At 44.3% G+C, this 19,092-nt stretch overlaps 1 protein-coding gene across 2 annotated transcripts in view; it reads left to right on the top strand.

Moving 5' to 3' along the window:
* LOC124043233 (adenylyl cyclase-associated protein 2-like) overlaps positions 1 to 19,092 on the top strand; it is a 40,153-nt gene that overhangs the window by 6,472 nt on the left and 14,589 nt on the right. For both annotated transcript variants that reach the window (XM_046361578.1, XM_046361579.1), the window contains exons 2-4: positions 13,026 to 13,150; positions 13,386 to 13,486; positions 15,560 to 15,637. In XM_046361578.1, coding sequence (XP_046217534.1) covers positions 13,036 to 13,150; positions 13,386 to 13,486; positions 15,560 to 15,637 — 294 coding nt within the window. In that variant the 5' untranslated portion in view covers positions 13,026 to 13,035. The remainder of the gene's footprint in view (positions 1 to 13,025; positions 13,151 to 13,385; positions 13,487 to 15,559; positions 15,638 to 19,092) is intronic.

The raw sequence follows: 19,092 nt of genomic DNA, 5'->3' as shown, positions 1-19,092 counted from the left end.
GTAGGCTCACACTGAGTCCAACCTGGCACAATATCTGGCCTCACCAGGGTTACTGTGGAACCAGTGTCCACCAGGGCGGAGCAGGGCACCCCCTCCACAGTGACAGGGACATGACAAAAGTCCCCAACACAGGTCCGGCCCACCACAACAACAGGCTCCATCCGCTTGCCCTCGTCTGCTTCTGGGGAAGTGGAGCCTTGCTTCCCGTCTGTGCCGGTGGGCTCCTCCAGAAGATGATGGTGGTTGGGATAGAAAGCCAGGGGTCCGCACTACCCGGTCTATGCGGACCCCGAGCCGTTTCCCTGAGCTCTGGGGGACATGGGGCAAACTCGGCGCAGATGGCCTGGCTGGCCACAACCCCAGCAGACCCTGGGACCAGGGCGTGTGTTTCGTTCCGCCTGTAGCGACACAGCACGAATGAGTTTTGTCATTTCGGCCACCCAAGCAGGCTTTTCCGGCTCCGGGCTGCTCTGCCCCCCAGCTCGCACAGAGGGTGTTTCTCCCTGCACCCCCACCAAAGCCCCAGCCCACACCAGCTCCCTCTCCAAAGCCATCTCCAAGGCTGTCTGCAATGACTCAGGATGAGCCAGCTGGGTCTGTATGCGCAGCTCCGTAGGAGAGAGCGCCTGTATGAACTGGTCCCGTGCTAGCTCGCTCTGCACGGAGGGGGGCATGTGAGCATATGCCCGCCGAGAGAGGCTCTCAATGTCATTAGCTAGCACCCGTAGAGGCTCTCCAGGCTGCCTGCGTCTATTACTCAGTTCGGAGCGCAGTAGCCCGGGCTGTACACACTGTCCATAGCGCCTCCTCAGTGCTCCCACTAAAGCCCCATAATCATGCCTGTCCTCGGGGCTAATCAATATCAAACAGGCCAGAGCTTCATCCGTGAGGCATAAAGCCAACTGCAGTGCCCTTTCTTCATCCGACCACCCCCCTAAAATGAGCTAACAGTTCAAACTGAGCATGAAAAGCTTCCCAATCAGCCTTACCGGAATACTTCGAGGTCTTAACAGATACGGACGCAGCCGGGAACTGGGCGCCGCCATGTTTGTTTACATCCTGAGCCCCAGATTCCTCATCACGCCGCGTCGACGTCACCACTTCGGTCCGCCCACCAGAATCCGCGCGAAATACATTCGACGAAGCACTCATGCCCGCTTCAGCCGCCATCGCTCTAACGTCCTCCCTCAAGCGGCCTCTGCGCTCCGACGCCCTGGCGATCTCCTCAGACAGAGCCCCCGACGTCCATTCACATGCAGCTCCTTGGCCATAATCGTCCCCTACCTCCACCTTCACTTTCGGATTCCCTCGAAGCATTTTCCATCCCCGTTCTCACCTACGGTAGCTAGCCACATAAGTCAGCTAGCTAGCTGGCTAACTTGTATCAACGTTTTTACTTCTGACACCAATGTAATGACCCGACTAGATCATAAAGGAACAATTGTCCAGACAGAGGCTTGAGTTTACGAATTGACGGTTTATTACACCAACTTTACACAGGCTACTGTTTGGGCCGTAGCACAAGCCAAATAGATGACACAAGCCAATCGTGACCTTCTCTTGTGAAGCCCAGACGTAAGAGAGCGAGAACAAAAGCTGAACCTGGTCTTAACTTCCAATGCTCCACCCCCCTGCCCAACCCCCCTCCACGCCACTCCACCAACCACCAGGATGCCCAGCATCAGAACATTCCAGGCATTCCCGTGATTGGCAGATAGCAGGTTGATTGACAGGTTGGACCCCGCGAACACCGTGTACTGGTCAGTACAACACGACCTCCTCCTAGCCTAACACATAACACACAGCTGTCTGTGCGGGTCGCTACAATATCTTCCGGTGAAACAAATTATGAATAGGGCTGGGGCAAATACAGTGGCAGACTGTACTCTGTTTTATAGCATGTTGCAAGGCTTGTCAAATGTTTTTATTTACAACTATAGACATCTTGATATTTTGGAATAAAGATAGTTCAATTGTGCCTCATACACTCTATGATCAGATATTCAGTGTTATATATGCCAGTGAGCAGTCAACTCTGTCCACTGATCTAAGATCAGCTTTCCCTGCCTCTTATAGCTTATCTCACCCATTGGAGCACAAGCACAAAAACGGAGGTCTACGATTATGATTTTTCAACGCCGCCGATACCGATTATTGGAGGACCAAAAAAGCCGATACCGATTAATCGGACAATTAATTTAAATTTAATTTGTTAATAATGACAATTACAACAATACTGAATGAACACTTATTTTAACTTAATATAATGCATCAATAAAATCAATTTAGCCTCAAGTAAATAATGAAACATGTTCACTTTGGTTTAAATAATGCAAAAACAAAGTGTTGGAGAAGAAAGCAAAAGTGCAATATGTGCTATGTAAGAAAGCTAACGTTTCAGTTCTTTGCTCAGAACATGAGAACATATGAAAGCTGGTGGTTTCTTTTAACATGAGTCTTCAATATTCCCAGGTAAAACGTTTTAGGTTGTCGTTATTATAGGAATTATAGGATTATTTCTCTCTATACCATTTGTATTTCATTAACCTTTGACTATTAGATGTTCTTATAGGCACTTTAGTATTGCCAGTGTAACAGTATAGCCTCTGTCCCTCTCTTCGCTCCTCCCTGGGCTCGAACCAGCAACACAACGACAACAGCCACCATCGAAGCAGCGTTACCCATGCAGAGCAAGGGGAACAACTACTAGAAGGCTCAGAGCGAGTGACGTTTGAAACGCTATTAGCGCGCGCTAACTAGCTAGCCATTTCACTTCGGTTACACCAGCCTCATCACGGAGTTGATAGGCTTGAAGTCATAAACAGTGGAATGCTTGACGTACAAGGGAGAGCTACTGGCAAAACGCAGGAAAGTGCTGTTTGAATGAATGTTTACGCGCCTGCTTCTGCCTACCACCGCTCAGTCAGATACTTAGATACTTGTATGCTTGTATGCTCAGTCAGATTATATGCAACGCAGGACACGCTAGATAATATCTAGTAATATCATCAACCATGTGTAGTTAACAAGTGATTATGATTGATTGTTTTTTATAAGATAAGTATAATGCTAGCTAGCAACTTACCTTGGCTTACTGCATTCGCGTAACAGGATGTCTCCTTGTGGAGTGCAACGAGAGAGAGGCAGGTTGATATTGCGTTGGACAAGTTAACTGTAAGGTTGCAAGATTGGATCCCACGAGCTGACAAGGTGAAAATCTGTCGTTCTGCCCCTGAACGAGGCAGTTAACCCACTGTTCCTAGGCCGTCATTGAAAATAAGAATGTGTTCTTAACTGACTTGCCTAGTTAAATAAAGGTATACAAATAAAACAAATCGGCAAATCGGGGCCCTTAAATACCGATTTCCGATTGTTATGAAAACTTGAAATCGGCACTAATTAATCGGCTGTTCCGATTAATCGGCCGACGTCTACTCTGGACCAGTACTTAAAGAACGCCTCCACCTATCAGTCATTATTATACACACAGTCCAAAGAGATATGATTTTAAGGAATCACCCTGATCAAGTTACATTGCCATTACATATTGGTTTATTTTTTTGTTGTATGTTTTTATTTATTAGGCTAGCTATAGAGGACAAAAGTAACTTTATTTTACATTTTGTTACATATACAGACATTTAACATACATGGTACTTTTCATACAGTAGTTAAAATGGCAAGTATATATATACACTATATATATATATATATATATATGGCACATGGAAATCAAAAGAGGGTAGTCTACAGAGATAGGTGGGATTGGCTGAGAGGTGTGATTAAAAGATCATGATCTATAGAGTGTGCAAAGCTGTCATCAAGGCAAAGGGTGGCTACTTTGAAGAATCTCAAATATAAAATCTATTTTGATTTCTTTAACACTTTTTTGGTTGCTACATGACTCCATATGTGTTATTTCATAGTTTTGATCTCTCCACTATTTTTCTACAATGTATAAAAGTGTAGAAATAAAGAAAAACCCTTCAATGAGCAGAGATATATATTTATATTTTGACTATGAAATCTCCCAATAGTGCTATTTGTAGAGTTAATTTTAAATTACAGTTGTGATTTTTCAGCTGTTCCTGAGCCTCTTACCATAAACAAGGTATATGGGGCTAATAACAGATATTTTTCTAATGATTGTCTCTTCGCAGCAAAATCTGCAGATCTGAGATGGTTTTATTCCCCAACATTCGGTACACAGTTGTTTTAACAACAAAGACACATTTGTCTTTCAACTTCCACTGTCTTCCAAGGGTGTCTAAATAACTTTCAAACATCAAGTTTGAAGACCTCAAACCAAACCCAGAGGTCTCCAATGACTGGCTACAGATTCTAGGGCTCTGTACTGTCTGGCAGCCTGCATAAATAGACAGTGAAGCACATGTTAGACATTTGGCACTGCTGGGAGAATTCTCTGGAGTGATTAATAGCATTCGCCCAGGCTGCACCTCCCATCCACCACCAAGGAATTAGTGCACTCACAGCACTACTGCACACTTCAGATCACTAATGAATGTGCTAGCTGCTAGGTCCTACTGTAGCTGACAGCTAGAAGGAAGGCTGATGCATGGTGAACACAGGGACTGGCTGAAACCCTCTTCTGCCTCTTATTAAAGTACTGGTGGGGGATGTGATCATGTTGAAGTGTAGGTGAGGTAGGAATACACAGCACAGCGCCTTCTCTGCTGGACTGAACTAGACTGTTTTCTGGGTCAAAAAAATCTAATCAAATGTTATTTGTCACATGACAAATAACATGCATGATTATGCATGGATAATAAACAGAGCGTAGCAGCAGCATAAAAATGGTGGTGGGAGTTGGCAATTTAAATAGTCCTGGTAGTCATTTTATTAGCTGTTCAGGAGTCTTACGGCTTTGAGGTAGAAGCTGTTCAAAAGCCTTTTGGACCTAGACTTGGCACTCCACTACCGCTTGGTATTGAGGTCCTGGATGGCAGGAGGCTTCACCCCAGTGATGTACTGGGCCGTACGCACTACCCTCTGTAGTGCCTTGCGGTCGGAGGCCGAGCAGTTGCCATACCAGGTGGTGATGCAACCAGTAAGGACACTCTCAATGGTGCAGCTGTATAACTTTTTGAGGATCTGAGGATCCATGCCAAATCTTTTCAGTCTCCTGAGGAGGAATAGGCATTGCCGTGCCCTCTTCACAACTGTCTTGATGTGTTTGGACCATGATAGTTTGTTGGTGATGTGGACACCAAGGAACTTGAAGCTCTCAACCTGCTCCACTACAACCCCGTCGATGAGAATGGGCGCTTGTTCGGTCCTTCTTTTCCTGTAGTCCACAATCATCTCCTTTGTCTTGATCACATTGAGGGAGAGGTTGTTATCCTGGCACCACCCTGCCGGCTCTCTGACCTCCTCCCTATAGGCTGTCTCAATGTTGTCGGTGATCAGGCTGTTGTGTTGTCGGCAAACTTAATGATGGTGTTGGAGTCGTGCTTGGCCATGCAGTCATGGGTGAACAGGGAGTACAGGAGGGGACTGAGCACGCACCCCTGCGGGGCCCACGTGTTGAGGATCAGCATGGCAGATGTGTTGTTACCTACCCTTACCACCTAGGGGCAGCCTGTCAGGAAGTCCAGGATCCAGTTGCATAGGGAGGTGTTTTGTCCCATTGTCCTTAGCTTAGTGATGAGTATTGAGGGCACTATGGTGTTGAACGCTGAGCCGTAGTCAATGAATAGAATTCTCATGTACAGTTGAAGTCGGAATTTACATACACCTTAGCCAAATACACTTAAACTCAGTTTTTCACAATTCCTGACATTTAATCCTAGTAAAAATTCCCTGTCTAGGATCACCACTTTATATTAAGAATGTGAAATGTCAGAATAATAGTAGAGAGAATTATTTATTTCAGCTTTTATTTCTTTCATCACATTCCCAGTGGGTCAGAAGTTTACATACACTCAATTAGTATTTGGTAACATTGCCTTTAAATTGTTGAACTTGGGTCAAACGTTTCAGGTAGCCTTCCACAAGCTTCCCGCAATAAGTTGGGTGAATTTTGCCCCATTCCTCCTGACAGAGCTTGTGTAACTGAGTCAGGTTTGTATGCCTCCTTGCTCGCACACACTTTCCGTTCTGCCCAAAAATGTTCTATGGGATTGAGGTCAGTGCTTTGTGATGGCCACTCCAATACCTTGACTTTGTTGTCCTTAAGCCATTTTGCCACAACTTTGACAGTATGCTTGGGGACATTGTCCATTTGGAAGACCCATTTGCGACCAAGCTTTAACTTCCTGACTGATGTCTTGAGATGTTGCTTCAGTATATCCACATAAGTTTCCTGCCTCATGATGCCACCTATTTTGTGAAGTGCACCAGTCTCTCCTGCAGCAAAGCACCCCCACAATATGATGCTGCCACCCCCGTGCTTCATGGTCAGGCTTTTTTATGGCGGTTTTGGAGCAAAGGCTTCTTCTTTTCTGAGCGGCCTTTCAGGTAATGTCGATATAGGACTTGTTTTACTGTTGATATAGATACTTTTGTACCTGTTTCCTACAGCATCTTCACAAGGTCCTTTGCTGTTGTTCTGGGATTGATTTGCACTTTTCACACCAAAGTACGTTAATCTCTAGGACACAGAACGTTTCTCCTTCCTGAGCGATATGACGGCTGCGTGGTCCCTTGGTGTTTATACTTCTGTACTATTGTTTGTACAGATGAACGTGGTACCTTCAGACATTTGGAAATTGCTCCCAAGGATGAACCAGACTTGTGGAGGTCTACAATTTTTTTCTGAGGTCTTAGCTGATTTCTTTCTATGTTCCCATGATGTCAAGCAAAGAGGCACTGAGTTTGAAGGTAGGCCTTGAAATACATCCACAGGTACATCTCCAATTGAATCAAATGATGTCAATTAGCCTATCAGAAGCTTCTAAAGCCATGACATCATTTTCTGGAATTTTCCAAGCTGTTTAAAGGCACAGTCAACTTAGTGTATGTAAACTTCTGTGAAATAGTGAAATAATCTGTCTGTAAACAATTACTGGAAAAATACTTGTGTCAGGCACACGTTAGATGTCACTACCGACTTGTGGTGTGGTTGAAAAACAATTTTTAATGACTCCAACCTAAGTGTATGTAAACTTCCGACTTCAACTGTAGGTGGTCCTTTTGTCCAGGTGGGAAAGGGCATTGTGGAGTGCAATAGAGATTGCATCATCTGAGGATCTGTTGGGGTGGTATGCAAATTGGAGTAGGTCCAGGGTTTCTGGGATAATGGTGTTGATGTGAGCCATGACCAGCCTTTCAAAGCACTTCGTGGCTACAGACATTAGTGTTATGGGTCAGTAGTGTCACGACGTAAGTGAGAGAGCCTATGGAGAAAAAATACATTCATCTTGCCAAAGCTCCTAATCCCAAAAATTGGAGAATTAAACAATATATTTTTTGAGAATGTGGGAATGGTCTGTGGACATTTAAGGGACAGTCATGTCGAGTTTGTTTCATTTGGTGACCTCATGAAGGATAGGAGACACACATTACTCTTTGTTTGTTTGTATACACTTCTCAATTATGGGGTTTGCGTCTGAATGTTGGATAAAATAAATGATTGAGTACAGGAATACTTTTGAAATATGAGATGTGATGATAACCCATATTCTCATTTAGAAGGCTTTCATATAAATTTTAACTAGTCAGTGACCACACCCCGTGAGTACAGACATTTACATTGGCATCATGGAACGCCCCTTTTTATACTCTAGTATGAAAGCCACTTCCAACTAAATTTGCCACAGATGAGAAAACATGAAGCGGTAGCTATACCGATTAATCAGCCAATTTTTTTTTGAAACTTTTATTTTTTATTAATGAATTAATTTGTAATAATGACAATTACAACAATACTGAATGAACACTTTTATTTTAACTTAATATAATACATCAATAAAATCAATTTAGCCTCAAATAAATAATGAAACATGTTCAATTTGGTTTAAATAATGCAAAAATAAAGTGTTGGAGAAGAAAGTAAAAGTGCAATATGTGCCATGTAAAAAAGCCTACCACTGCTCAGTCAGACTGCTCTATCAAATATCAAATCATAGACTTAATTATAACATAATAACACACAGAAATACAAGCCTTAGGTCATTAATATGGTCAAATCCGGAAACTGTCGTTTCAAAAACGAAACGTTTATTCTTTCAGTAAAATACGGAACCGTTCCGTATTTTATCTAACGGGTGGCATCCCTAAGTCTAAATATTGCTGTTACATTGTACAACCTTCAATGTTATGTCATAATTATGTACAATTCTGGCAAATTAATTACAATCTTTGTTAGGAATAAATGGTCTTCACACAGTTTGCAACGAGCCAGGCGGCCCAAACTGCTGCATATACCATGACTGCTTGCAAGAGAAGTGATACAATTTCCCTAGTTAAAAGAAATTCATGTTAGCAGGCAATATTAACTAAATATGCAGGTTTAAAAATATATACTTGTGTATTGATTTTAAAGAAAGTCATTGATGTTTATGGTTAGGATTACAATTTACGATTATATGCAACGCAGGACACGCTAGATAAACTAGTAATATCATCAGCTATGTGTAGTTAACTGGTGATTATGTTAAGGTTGATTGTTTTTTATAAGATAAGTTTAATGCTAGCTCGCAACTTACTTCTTTCTGCACTCACTTAACAGGTAGTCAGCCTGCCACGCAGGCTCCTCGTGGAGTGCAATGTAAGGCAAGTGGTTAGAGCGTTGGACTAGTATCCAGAAGGTTGCAAGACTGAATCCCCGAGCTGACGAGGTAAAAATCTGTCGTTCTGCCCCTGAACAAGGCAGTTAACCCACCGTTCCTAGGCTGTGATTGAAAATAAGAATGTGTTCATAACTGACTTGCCTAGTTAAATAAAGGTCTCAAAAAAATAAAAAATAAATTAAAAAATTGCCCACAATCGGTGTCCAAAAATGCAGATTATCCGATTGTTATAACTTGAAATTGGCCCTAATTAATCGGCCATTTCGATTAATCGCCCTCTAGTGTCTATGTAATTCTGTGATTGATGAAGTAAGTTAGTAAAGAAATAATTAAGCCAATTTGTATATCGCTGATTCATGATCTATATTAGGGTTCGTCCAGATATCCAAGGGTTTGCGACATTAAGAATATGACTGAGGTAATAATACAATAAGTGACTGTAATCGATAAGATATGAAAATATCTGAAGAGTTATATTTGGGAAATTGATACTCTATAAACAACATTTTCCGTGGTGCCCTGACTTCCTAGTTAATTAAAGTTACATGACTATTTTAATTGCAAAATTAAATTACATAGAGAATTGATTTGATAATATACAGTCTTCACATTTAATGATAGTCAATGCTACGACAGTAGTCATGTAGGCAGGTTACCTTGGGGTTCTTGGGCACAGGGACTATGGTGGTCTGCTTGAAATATGTTGATATTACAGACTCGGTCAGGGACAGATTGAAAATGTCAGTGAAGACACTTGCCAGTTGGTCAGCGCAGGCTCTGAGTAAATGTCCTTGTAATCCGTCTGGCCCTGCGGCTTTGTGGACTTGTTTACTCACATTAGCTATGGAGAGCGTGATCACACAGTCGCCTGGAACAGCTTATGCTCTCATGCATGCTTCAGTGTTGCTTGCCTTATAACGAGCATAGAAGTTATTTAGCTCGTCTGGTAGACTCGTGTCATTGGACAGCTCTCGGCTGTGCTTCACTTTGAAGTCCGTAATAGTTTGCAAGCCCTGCCACATCCGACGCGCGTCGGAGCCGGTGTAGTACGATTCGATCTGTATTGACACTTTGCCTATTTGATGGTTCGGAGGGCATAGCGGGATTTCTGATAAGCTTCCGGGTTAGAGTCCCCTCCTTGAAAGCGACAGCTCTACCCTTTAGCGCAGTGCAGATGTTGCCAGTAAACCATGGCTTCTGGTTGGCGTATGTACGTACGGTCACTGTGGGGACGAAGTCATCAATGCACTTATTGATGAAGCCAGTGACTAATGTGATGTCCTCCTCAAAGCCGTCGGAAGAATCCCGGAACATATTCCAGTCTGTGCTAGCAAAACAGTCCTGTAGCTTAGCATCTGCGTCACATGACTACTTCCTTATTGAGCGAGTCACTGGTACTTCCTGCTTTAGTTTTTGCTTGAAAGCAGGAATCAGGAGGATATAGGTTCAGTCAGGTTTGCCAAATGGAGAGTGAGGGAGAGCTTTGTACGCATCCCTGTGTGTAGAGTTTGTTTGTTTTTTTCCTCTGGTTGCACATTTAACATGCTGGTAGAAATGAGGTAAAACGGATTTAAGTTTCCCTGCATTAAAGTCCCCGGCCACTCGGAGCGCCGCCTCTGGATGAGCATTTTCTTGTTTGATTATGGCCTTTTAGTGCCAGCCTCAGTCTGTGGCGATAAATAGACAGCTACAAAAAATATAGATGAAAATGCTCTTGTTTAATAGTGTTGTCTACAGTTTATCATGAGATACTCTACCTCAGGCGAGCAAAACCTAGAGAGTTCCTTAATATTAGATATTGTGCACCAGCTGTTATTTACAAATAGACACAGACAACCACCCCTTGTTTTACCGGAGGCAGGTATTCTATCTTGCAGATAGACCGAAAACCCAGCCAGCTGTATGTTATCCATGTTGTCGTTCAGCCACTACTCTGTGAAACATAAGATATTACAGTTGTTAATGTCCCGTTGGTAGGATAGTCTTGAGTTCATTCATTTTATTATCCAATGATTGCACGTTGGCTAATAGGACTGTCAGTAGAGGGGGATTACTCACTCGCAAACGGATCCTTACAAGGCACCCCGACCTATGTCCCCAATATCTCCGTCTCTTCTTCATGCGAATGATGGGGATTTGGGCCTTGTTGGGTGTCTGAAGTAAATCCTTTGCGTCCGACTAAATAAAAAAATCTTTGTCCAGTACAAGGTGAGTAATCGCTGTCCTGATATCCAGAATCTCTTTTCGGTCATAAGAGACGGTGGCAGAAACATTACGTACAGAATAAGTTACAAATAACACAAAAAAACACATACAATAGCACAATTGGTAAGGAGCTCGTAAAACGGCAGCCATCACCTCCGGCGCCATCATAATAAGACTGGATTATGAGAAGTGTGTGTGTTTGTCTCTGTATCCGTGTGTGTGTACCACAGGAGATTGGTGGCCCCTTAATTGGGGAGGACGGGCTCGTGGTAATGGCTGGAGCGGAATAAGTGGAATGGTATCGGATACATCAAACACATGGTTTCAGTGCGTTTGTAACCACTCCATTCCAGCCATTAATATGAGCTGTCCTCCCCTCAGCGTGTGTGTGTGTGTGTGTGTGTGTGTGTGTGTGTGTGTGTGTGTGTGTGTGTGTGTGTGTGTGTGTGTGTGTGTGTGTGTGTGTGTGTGTGTGTGTGTGTGTGTGTGTGTGTGTGTGTGTGTGTGTGTGTGTGTGTGTGTGTGTGTGTGTGTGTGGCTCATAATCCAGTCTGTGTGATGGTGACATCACTGGGGCCGATCCCTGCATGGGGATTGGTTTGTTAACGCTGGAGGAGGAAATACAATCAGGCCTGGCTTATGAGGTCAGTCTCCACTGATAACAACCGGATCAGGTGATCAGATAGATGCTGTTTCTCCTCAACTAAGAGAAGAGAACTTCTATGACTTGAGTCCCAAATGGCACCCTATCCATGGACACCTCTATAGTGCACTACTTTTGACCATAGCACTCTGGTTAAAAAAAATATTGCTACTGAAGTATACAGGGCTACCAATAGATCAGCAAGTTTTCCATGGATGATGACTGAAAGCAATGCCCTGGTTCTGTATGCATGAAATGCCCCCTTCTTTCCTTCTCTCCTCATGGTCACGGGAAGATGTTTATGGGTGGTGGTGCTGAATTTTTCTCCCCGCTCTGCAGACGGCTATTTCAGTGTGCTCATACAGGAGTAGTAAAGGTCCAGCGCACTACTTAATGTGTATATATATATACAATACCAGTCATATGTTGGACACACCTACCCATTCAAGGGTTTTCTTTATTTGTACTTTTTTCAACATTGTAGAATAATAGTAAAGACATTAACACTATGAAATAACACATATGGAATCATGTAGTAACCAAAAAAGTGTTAAACAAATCAAAATATATGTTATATTTGAGATTCTTCAATGTAGCCACCCTTGATGCCTTGATGACAGCTTTGCACACTCTTGGCATTCTCTCAACCAGCTTCACCTTGAATGCTTTTCCAACAGTCTTGAAGAGGTTCCCACATATGCTGAGCACTTGTTGGCTGCTTTTCCTTCACTCTGCGGTTCAACTCATCCCAAACCATCTCAATTGGGTTGTAAAAAAAATCACACCAGGAAATCAGCTCCAAGTGATTGTAATTTAGCAAGTCTGTTCCCAAGTATTCCCATGCATTGAGAGACACGATGTGATCGTATATAAATGTAAGCAAGGTTTGAAATTGTTTTAGTCGAACATTATATCTGTTTGGGGTTCTTGCGATCAATTTGCAATCTACAAATTATTTGTAATTATGTTCCAGAACCCCGACCATCCGCTCAAGAACAAATCGGCCCGCGGCTGAATATAGTTGATGATCCCTGACCTATGGTATGGTGTACATGATATGATATGATTGTGTAGCGGAAGTTGTGGCAAAGGACCAGATGGCTAGAGGTCCAGAAAAACTCTGCCTGCGTTCCAAATGGCACCCTATTCCCTTTATAGTGCACTACTTTTCACCAGGGCCTTACGAATCCTATCGTGTTTTGGGTTTTTAGGTGTCTGTAGTGTCATAAGTGTCCTATAGCATTTCAAATGTCCCTCTGACCCTACAAATTAGCCAACCCCTATAAATCTAGACACAAAAGAAAAGTCATGGGTTGTATTGCATTTATCTTGAAATCAGAAGAGAGACGTCATGGGGAACATGACCAGCCCTGGCTACAGCACCAGTGATGGATATCAGTCCACTGACTTTATCTGCTTCGTTCCAGGACCATCGCCATGGAAACGCTAGTGCAGCGGCTGGAGCAGGCCGTGATTCGTGTGGAGCAGGTGTCCGTCAACATGCAGGTGTCCAATGGCATGGCCAACGGGGAATGTAACGGGGTCAACGGAGGTGAGTAGTAGAAACGTAGTGGTCCAGACTGTGACAGCAGTGTATAGCATTGGGTAGTGAGGTTCTAGGTTCAACTGGGAACACAACTTTATCCAATGAACGTTTATAAACATGTAATATTCTATGTAAAACTCCGAAATATACTGTGGTAAAAACTGTGGTAAAAACACCTGACCTCTCCTCTGTGGGCATTGTTTTCTCCTCCTTCCCTCCCTTCCTCCACCTGTCTCTCCAGGTCAGTCCCAGTGTATGGAGGCCTTTGACCTGCTGCTGATGGGGCCGTTGTCGGAGTACCTGAAGAATAGCCGTGCCATAGGAGAGGATGTGGAGAAGCATGTGAGTGGAATGAATGTGTGTGTGTGATTGCATATGACTGACTATCCTTGTGTGTTTGAGTGGCTTCTTGCCAAGGCCGCAAATGGGAAATGGCTCTGTGCCATTAAGATCACAAAGTCTCCTCCTCAATCCCCAAATCCCTCAAATGTTCTCACTTACACACACACACACCAGCTGTCTTGGTTAACACACTGCCATTATATTTGGTCTTTGTCCTTATCTTAAACTGTTAGTATACAGTAAATCAAATGAAGCAGGCGTCTTGACTGAGAGAAACTCAAAGTGATGTTTGTACCAGAGCAACAGATAAGAACACACAAAAAGATAATATGGATGATGAAAATAAGACAGTTGCCTACACTGTCCTGCTATACTACTCTGTCCTGCTGGACTACTCTGTCCTGCAAGACTACTCTGTCCTGCTATACTACTCTGTCCTGCTATACTACTCTGTCCTGCTATACTACTCTGTCCTGCTGGACTACTCTGTTCTGCTATACTACTCTGTTCTGCTATACTACTCTGTCCTGCTATACTACTCTGTCCTGCTATACTACTCTGTCCTGCTGGACTACTCTGTCCTGCTGGACTACTCTGTCCTGCTATACTACTCTGTCCTGCTATACTACTCTGTCCTGCTATACTACTCTGTCCTGCTATACTACTCTGTCCTGCTGGACTACTCTGTCCTGCTATACTACTCTGTCCTGCTATACTACTCTGTCCTGCTATACTACTCTGTCCTGCTATACTACTCTGTCCTGCTATACTACTCTGTCCTGCTGGACTACTCTGTTCTGCTATACTACTCTGTCCTGCTATACTACTCTGTCCTGCTATACTACTCTGTCCTGCTATACTACTCTGTCCTGCTGGACTACTCTGTCCTGCTATACTACTCTGTCCTGCTATACTACTCTGTCCTGCTATACTACTCTGTCCTGCTGGACTACTCTGTCCTGCTATACTACTCTGTCCTGCTGGACTACTCTGTCCTGCTGGACTACTCTGTTTTCTCTACTACTTCCATTGAGCTAAACTTGGTGTGTAACTTGATGTAATGATACTGTATATGCAACTGTTGTCACCAAGCCAAATCGCAACCACATTTAAGATGAATCTTTAACACAGTGAGATTTTCTCTACCAGTGACAGTAGGGCTGGAGGGATGTTGAGAGGAGCACTTAGTGACCACTTCACTCCCCTTCCTGCTTTCTGTCAATGGGACTAGTATTATATGGAGATATGCATCCAATATGGCAGCCTGTAAGGAATTGGGTTCCATTTGGGACAGAGATATGGTAGATTCTCCTTGTTTTATCTCTCAAAGAAGTTGGCTCTGGGAACCTCTGACTGTGTGGGGTCCAGGGCTTGGCCAGAGAAAACCACTCCGGCTCTCAACACAAAACCACTCTAGATAGATGGGAGGAGTAGGAGTGCTTTAAATTACAGTTTGTTTCCTGTCCCCTACAAAGCCAATGGCGGGAGTGTGATTGAACTTTAACCCTACATTCTAATATTTAAAATGCGACACAAGGACATTTTCCACAAAGATGTCAGGCCGTTTTCCAAAGGGAGATGAGGTGTAGTTTGTGGCTAGTAATCATGTTGGCAACCACTTTGATGATTTCTCTTCAGACTCCCAAAATAAAGTCAACATTTGAACCTTGATTCATACCAGGCACTGGCAGCAAGTCCAATTGCAGAAATCCCTTTCTCAAGGGAGACATGATTTTAAAATGGGAATTAAATAAGTGAGGACTTTAATATGTGGAAAAGCAAAACAACAGTGAAATACCCTTAATATGTGGTGAAATAGGACGGGGGATGGGGGAGGATATTCCTTCATGGGTCTTTTCTTTCCTAAAACAACATTCACTTAATCTCCTTCTCCCATCACAGTGAAATGAGGAGGAGGGGGTGTGTGGGTTAGAGGTGTTTTTTTAAGTTAGGAAAGCTCCTTTTATGGCAAAACCGGAGTACCTCTGGAGGTTTTCCCAAACATGGGACATGCCTTGTGGGACCTGACTAATGCATTGTTACCAGCATGATGTTAACCTCTGTGATTGACAGGCGGAGATGGTGAACAACGCTCTGCAGCTTCAGAGAAGCTTCCTCAAAATGGCCACCACACACCAGGAGCCTGCTCCGGTAAGGATGATATGTGTAATGGCTTGGAGAACTGTCCTGAATGCAGATACCCAAAGCAAGTAAACACATGTGTATGGATCAGGACTGTTGGCCAACTGCACTGCACTTCAACACAGTTATCCAATGTGCACTTATCTACTGTTATCTACTGTAATGCAGCCAGTGTCGCCCATTACAGTGACCCAGTATCGCTCAATTCAGTGTCGGACAGTTCAGTATTGCTCATTTCAGTGTCGGCCAGTTCAGTATTGCTCATTTCAGTGTCGGCCAGTTCAGTATTGCTCATTTCAGTATTGCTCATTTCAGTGTCGGCCAGTTCAGTATTGCTCATTTCAGTGTCGGCCAGTTCAGTATTGCTCATTTCAGTGTCGGCCAGTTCAGTATTGCTCATTTCCGTGTCGGCCAGTTCAGTATTGCTAATTTCAGTACCACCCAGTTCAGTATTGCTCATTTCAGTACCACCCAGTTCAGTATTGCTCATTTCAGTACCACCCAGTTCAGTATTGCTCATTTCAGTACCACCCAGTTCAGTATTGCTCATTTCAGTACCACCCAGTTCAATATTGCTCATTTCAGTACCACCCAGTTCAGTATTGCTCATTTCAGTACCACCCAGTTCAGTATGGCTCATTTCAGTACCACCCTGTTCAGTATGGCTAATTTCAGTGTCGGCCAGTTCAGTATTGCTCATTTCAGTACCACCCAGTTCAGTATTGCTCATTTCAGTACCACCCAGTTCAGTATTGCTCATTTCAGTACCACCCAGTTCAGTATTGCCCATTTCAGTATCACTCATTCCAGTGTTCCAGCAGCAGCCTTTTCCAGGCCTCTCTGTGTTTCCCAGTGCTGCTGGGCCAGTGGGTAGCCATGCGGTGCCCCGGAGCTCTGTTCACATAGGGATTAACGCCCTTAAAGAAAGAACACTAATACAACACATTCACATATGGGGAATTGAGGGGGGAAAGGGAGGGAGTACGGAGAGGAAGGGGGGGGTTAACGTGATATCATCGCATTGGCTGTTTGTTTGTATTGAACCAGGAGGAGGGGGATGGGGGGGCAGAGTCCCAAGCTGAACAGGAAGTGATTAACTCATATCTCGCAGGTCATTGGTCAAGAGGCAGTGAGAAAGAATTCACCAATTGTCTGATACACAAACAAGGAGGAAGGGTTTAAGCAGAGGGAGGGGACAGAGAGGAAGGGAATAAGAGAGGAGAGGCGAGGACGGTGGTGGGTGGTGGCTGCATTGACTGTTTGCTTAAAGTTCCCATGCAGTCTAAATGTTTCAATCATCACTGTATGTCTAATAAATCACTGAGTTTATTTCATTTAAAAAAGCTAAATATTTTTTAAATAATTAATTTCCCTTAGCTGCCTTTGCCATTGAAATGCTCAGTCTGATCGTATGGGCGTGTTGATACAAATGTTTATATATATACATACACAGCTCTGATTGGCGGATAGGCTCGTCTATACTGACTAGAGCCTACCTCGCTTACCACTTCATAGTAGGAGGACACATATGCAAACAAAAGAGGATTGGTCAGAATAATCAGATCGTGATGTCATGCTGTGGGCTAAAAACTCCATCCCACCACCTCTTACACTAAAAGTGCATTAGCATCATTTTTACAATTTCAGAGTGTTATTTCGACCTCGTAGTGTGTAAATATCATTACAAAAAAACAGGAAATCAATGTGGACGTGAACTAGTGAGTAGACCTTCCTGTATCTTTACTTCAGACAGTTAAGAGCCAGCAGAGAGCCAGTAGAGCGTGTAGAGCGTGTGGAGCCTGTAGAGCGTGTGGAGCCTGTAGAGAGTGTGGAGCCGGTAGAGAGTCTGCAGCCTGTAGCGAACCTGTAGAGAGCCTGTAGCCTGTTAAGAGAGCCTGTAGCCTGTAGAGAGCCTGTTAAGAGAGCCTGTAGCCTGTTAAGAGAGACTGTAGAGAGCCAGTACTGGGCCTGTAGAGAGACCGTAGAGAGCCTGTAGCCTGTAGAGAGACTGTAGAGACTGTAGCCTATGGAGAGCCTGTAGAGAGACTAGAGAGCCTGTAGAGAGACTAGAGAGCCTGTAGAGAGCCTGTAGAGAGACTGTAGAGAGATTATAGAGAGTCTGTAGCCTGTAGAGAGCCTGTAGCCTGTAGCCTGTAGCCTGTAGAGAGTCTGTAGCCTGTAGAGAGTCTGTAGTCTGTAGAGAGCCTGTAGCCTATGGAGAGTCTGTAGTCTGTAGAGAGCCTGTAGCCTATGGAGAGTCGGCAGCCTGTAGAGAGCCTGTAGAGAGCCTGTAGAGAGCCTGTAGAGAGCCTGTAGAGAGCCTGTAGAGAGCCTGTAGAGAGCCTGTAGAGAGCCTGTATGGAGACTGTAAAGAGCCTATAGTCTGTAGAGAGCCTGTAGCGTGTAGAGAGCCTGTAGCGTGTAGAGAGCCTGTAGAGAACCTGTAGAGAGTCTGTAGCCTGTAGAGAGCCTGTAGCCTGTAGAGAGCCTGTAGAGAGCCTGTAGCCTATTAAGAGAGCCTGTAGCCTATTAAGAGAGCCTGTAGCCTATTAAGAGAGCCTGTAGCCTATAGAGAGTAGGCAGCCTGTAGAGAGCCTGTACCCTATAGAGAGTCGGCAGCCTGTAGAGAGCCTGTAGCCTATAGAGAGCCTGTAGCCTATGGAGAGTCGGCAGCCTGTAGAGAGCCTGTAGAGAGCCTGTAGAGAGCCTGTATGGAGACTGTAAAGAGCCTATAGCCTGTAGAGAGCCTGTAGCATGTAGAGAGCCTGTAGAGAACCCATAGAGAGTTTGTAGCTTGTAGCCTGTAGAGAGCCTGTAGAGAGTCTGTAGTCTGTTAAGAGAGCCTGTAGAGAGCCTGTAGCCTGTAGAGAGTCTGTAGCCCGTAGAGAGCCTGTAGAGAGCCTGTAGTCTGTTAAGAGAGCCTGTAGAGAACCTGTAGCCTGTAGAGAGCCTGTAGCCTGTTAAGAGAGCCAGTAGAGAGCATGTAACCTGTATGGAGACTGTAGAGAGCCTGTAGCCTGTATGGAGACTGTGAAGAGCCTGTAGCCTGTATGGAGACTGTGAAGAGCCTGTAGCCTGTATGGAGACTGTGAAGAGCCTGTAGCCTGTATGGAGACTGTGAAGAGACTGTAGCCTGTATGGAGACTGTGAAGAGCCTGTAGCCTGTATGGAGACTGTGAAGAGCCTGTAGCCTGTATGGAGACTATGAAGAGCCTGTAGAGAGCCTGTAGCCTGTTAAGAGAGACTGTAGAGGGACTGTAGCCTGTATGGAGACAGTAGCGAGCCTGTAGGGAGCCTGTAGCCTGTAGAGAGACTGTAGGTAGCCTGTAGTGAGCTTGTAAAGATCATGTAGCCTGTAGAGAGCCCGTTAAGGGGGCCTGTAGCCCATTAAAAGAGCCTGTAGCCTGTAGAGAGCCTGTAGCCTGTAGAGAGCCTGTAGTGCAGTGTTTCTCAAACTTGGTCCT

Source organism: Oncorhynchus gorbuscha, linkage group LG09 (assembly GCF_021184085.1).
Source record: "Oncorhynchus gorbuscha isolate QuinsamMale2020 ecotype Even-year linkage group LG09, OgorEven_v1.0, whole genome shotgun sequence".
Taxonomy (NCBI): domain Eukaryota; kingdom Metazoa; phylum Chordata; class Actinopteri; order Salmoniformes; family Salmonidae; genus Oncorhynchus; species Oncorhynchus gorbuscha.
Note: the sequence above shows the minus strand (reverse complement) of the source record. Positions and strands in the feature narration are given on the sequence as shown.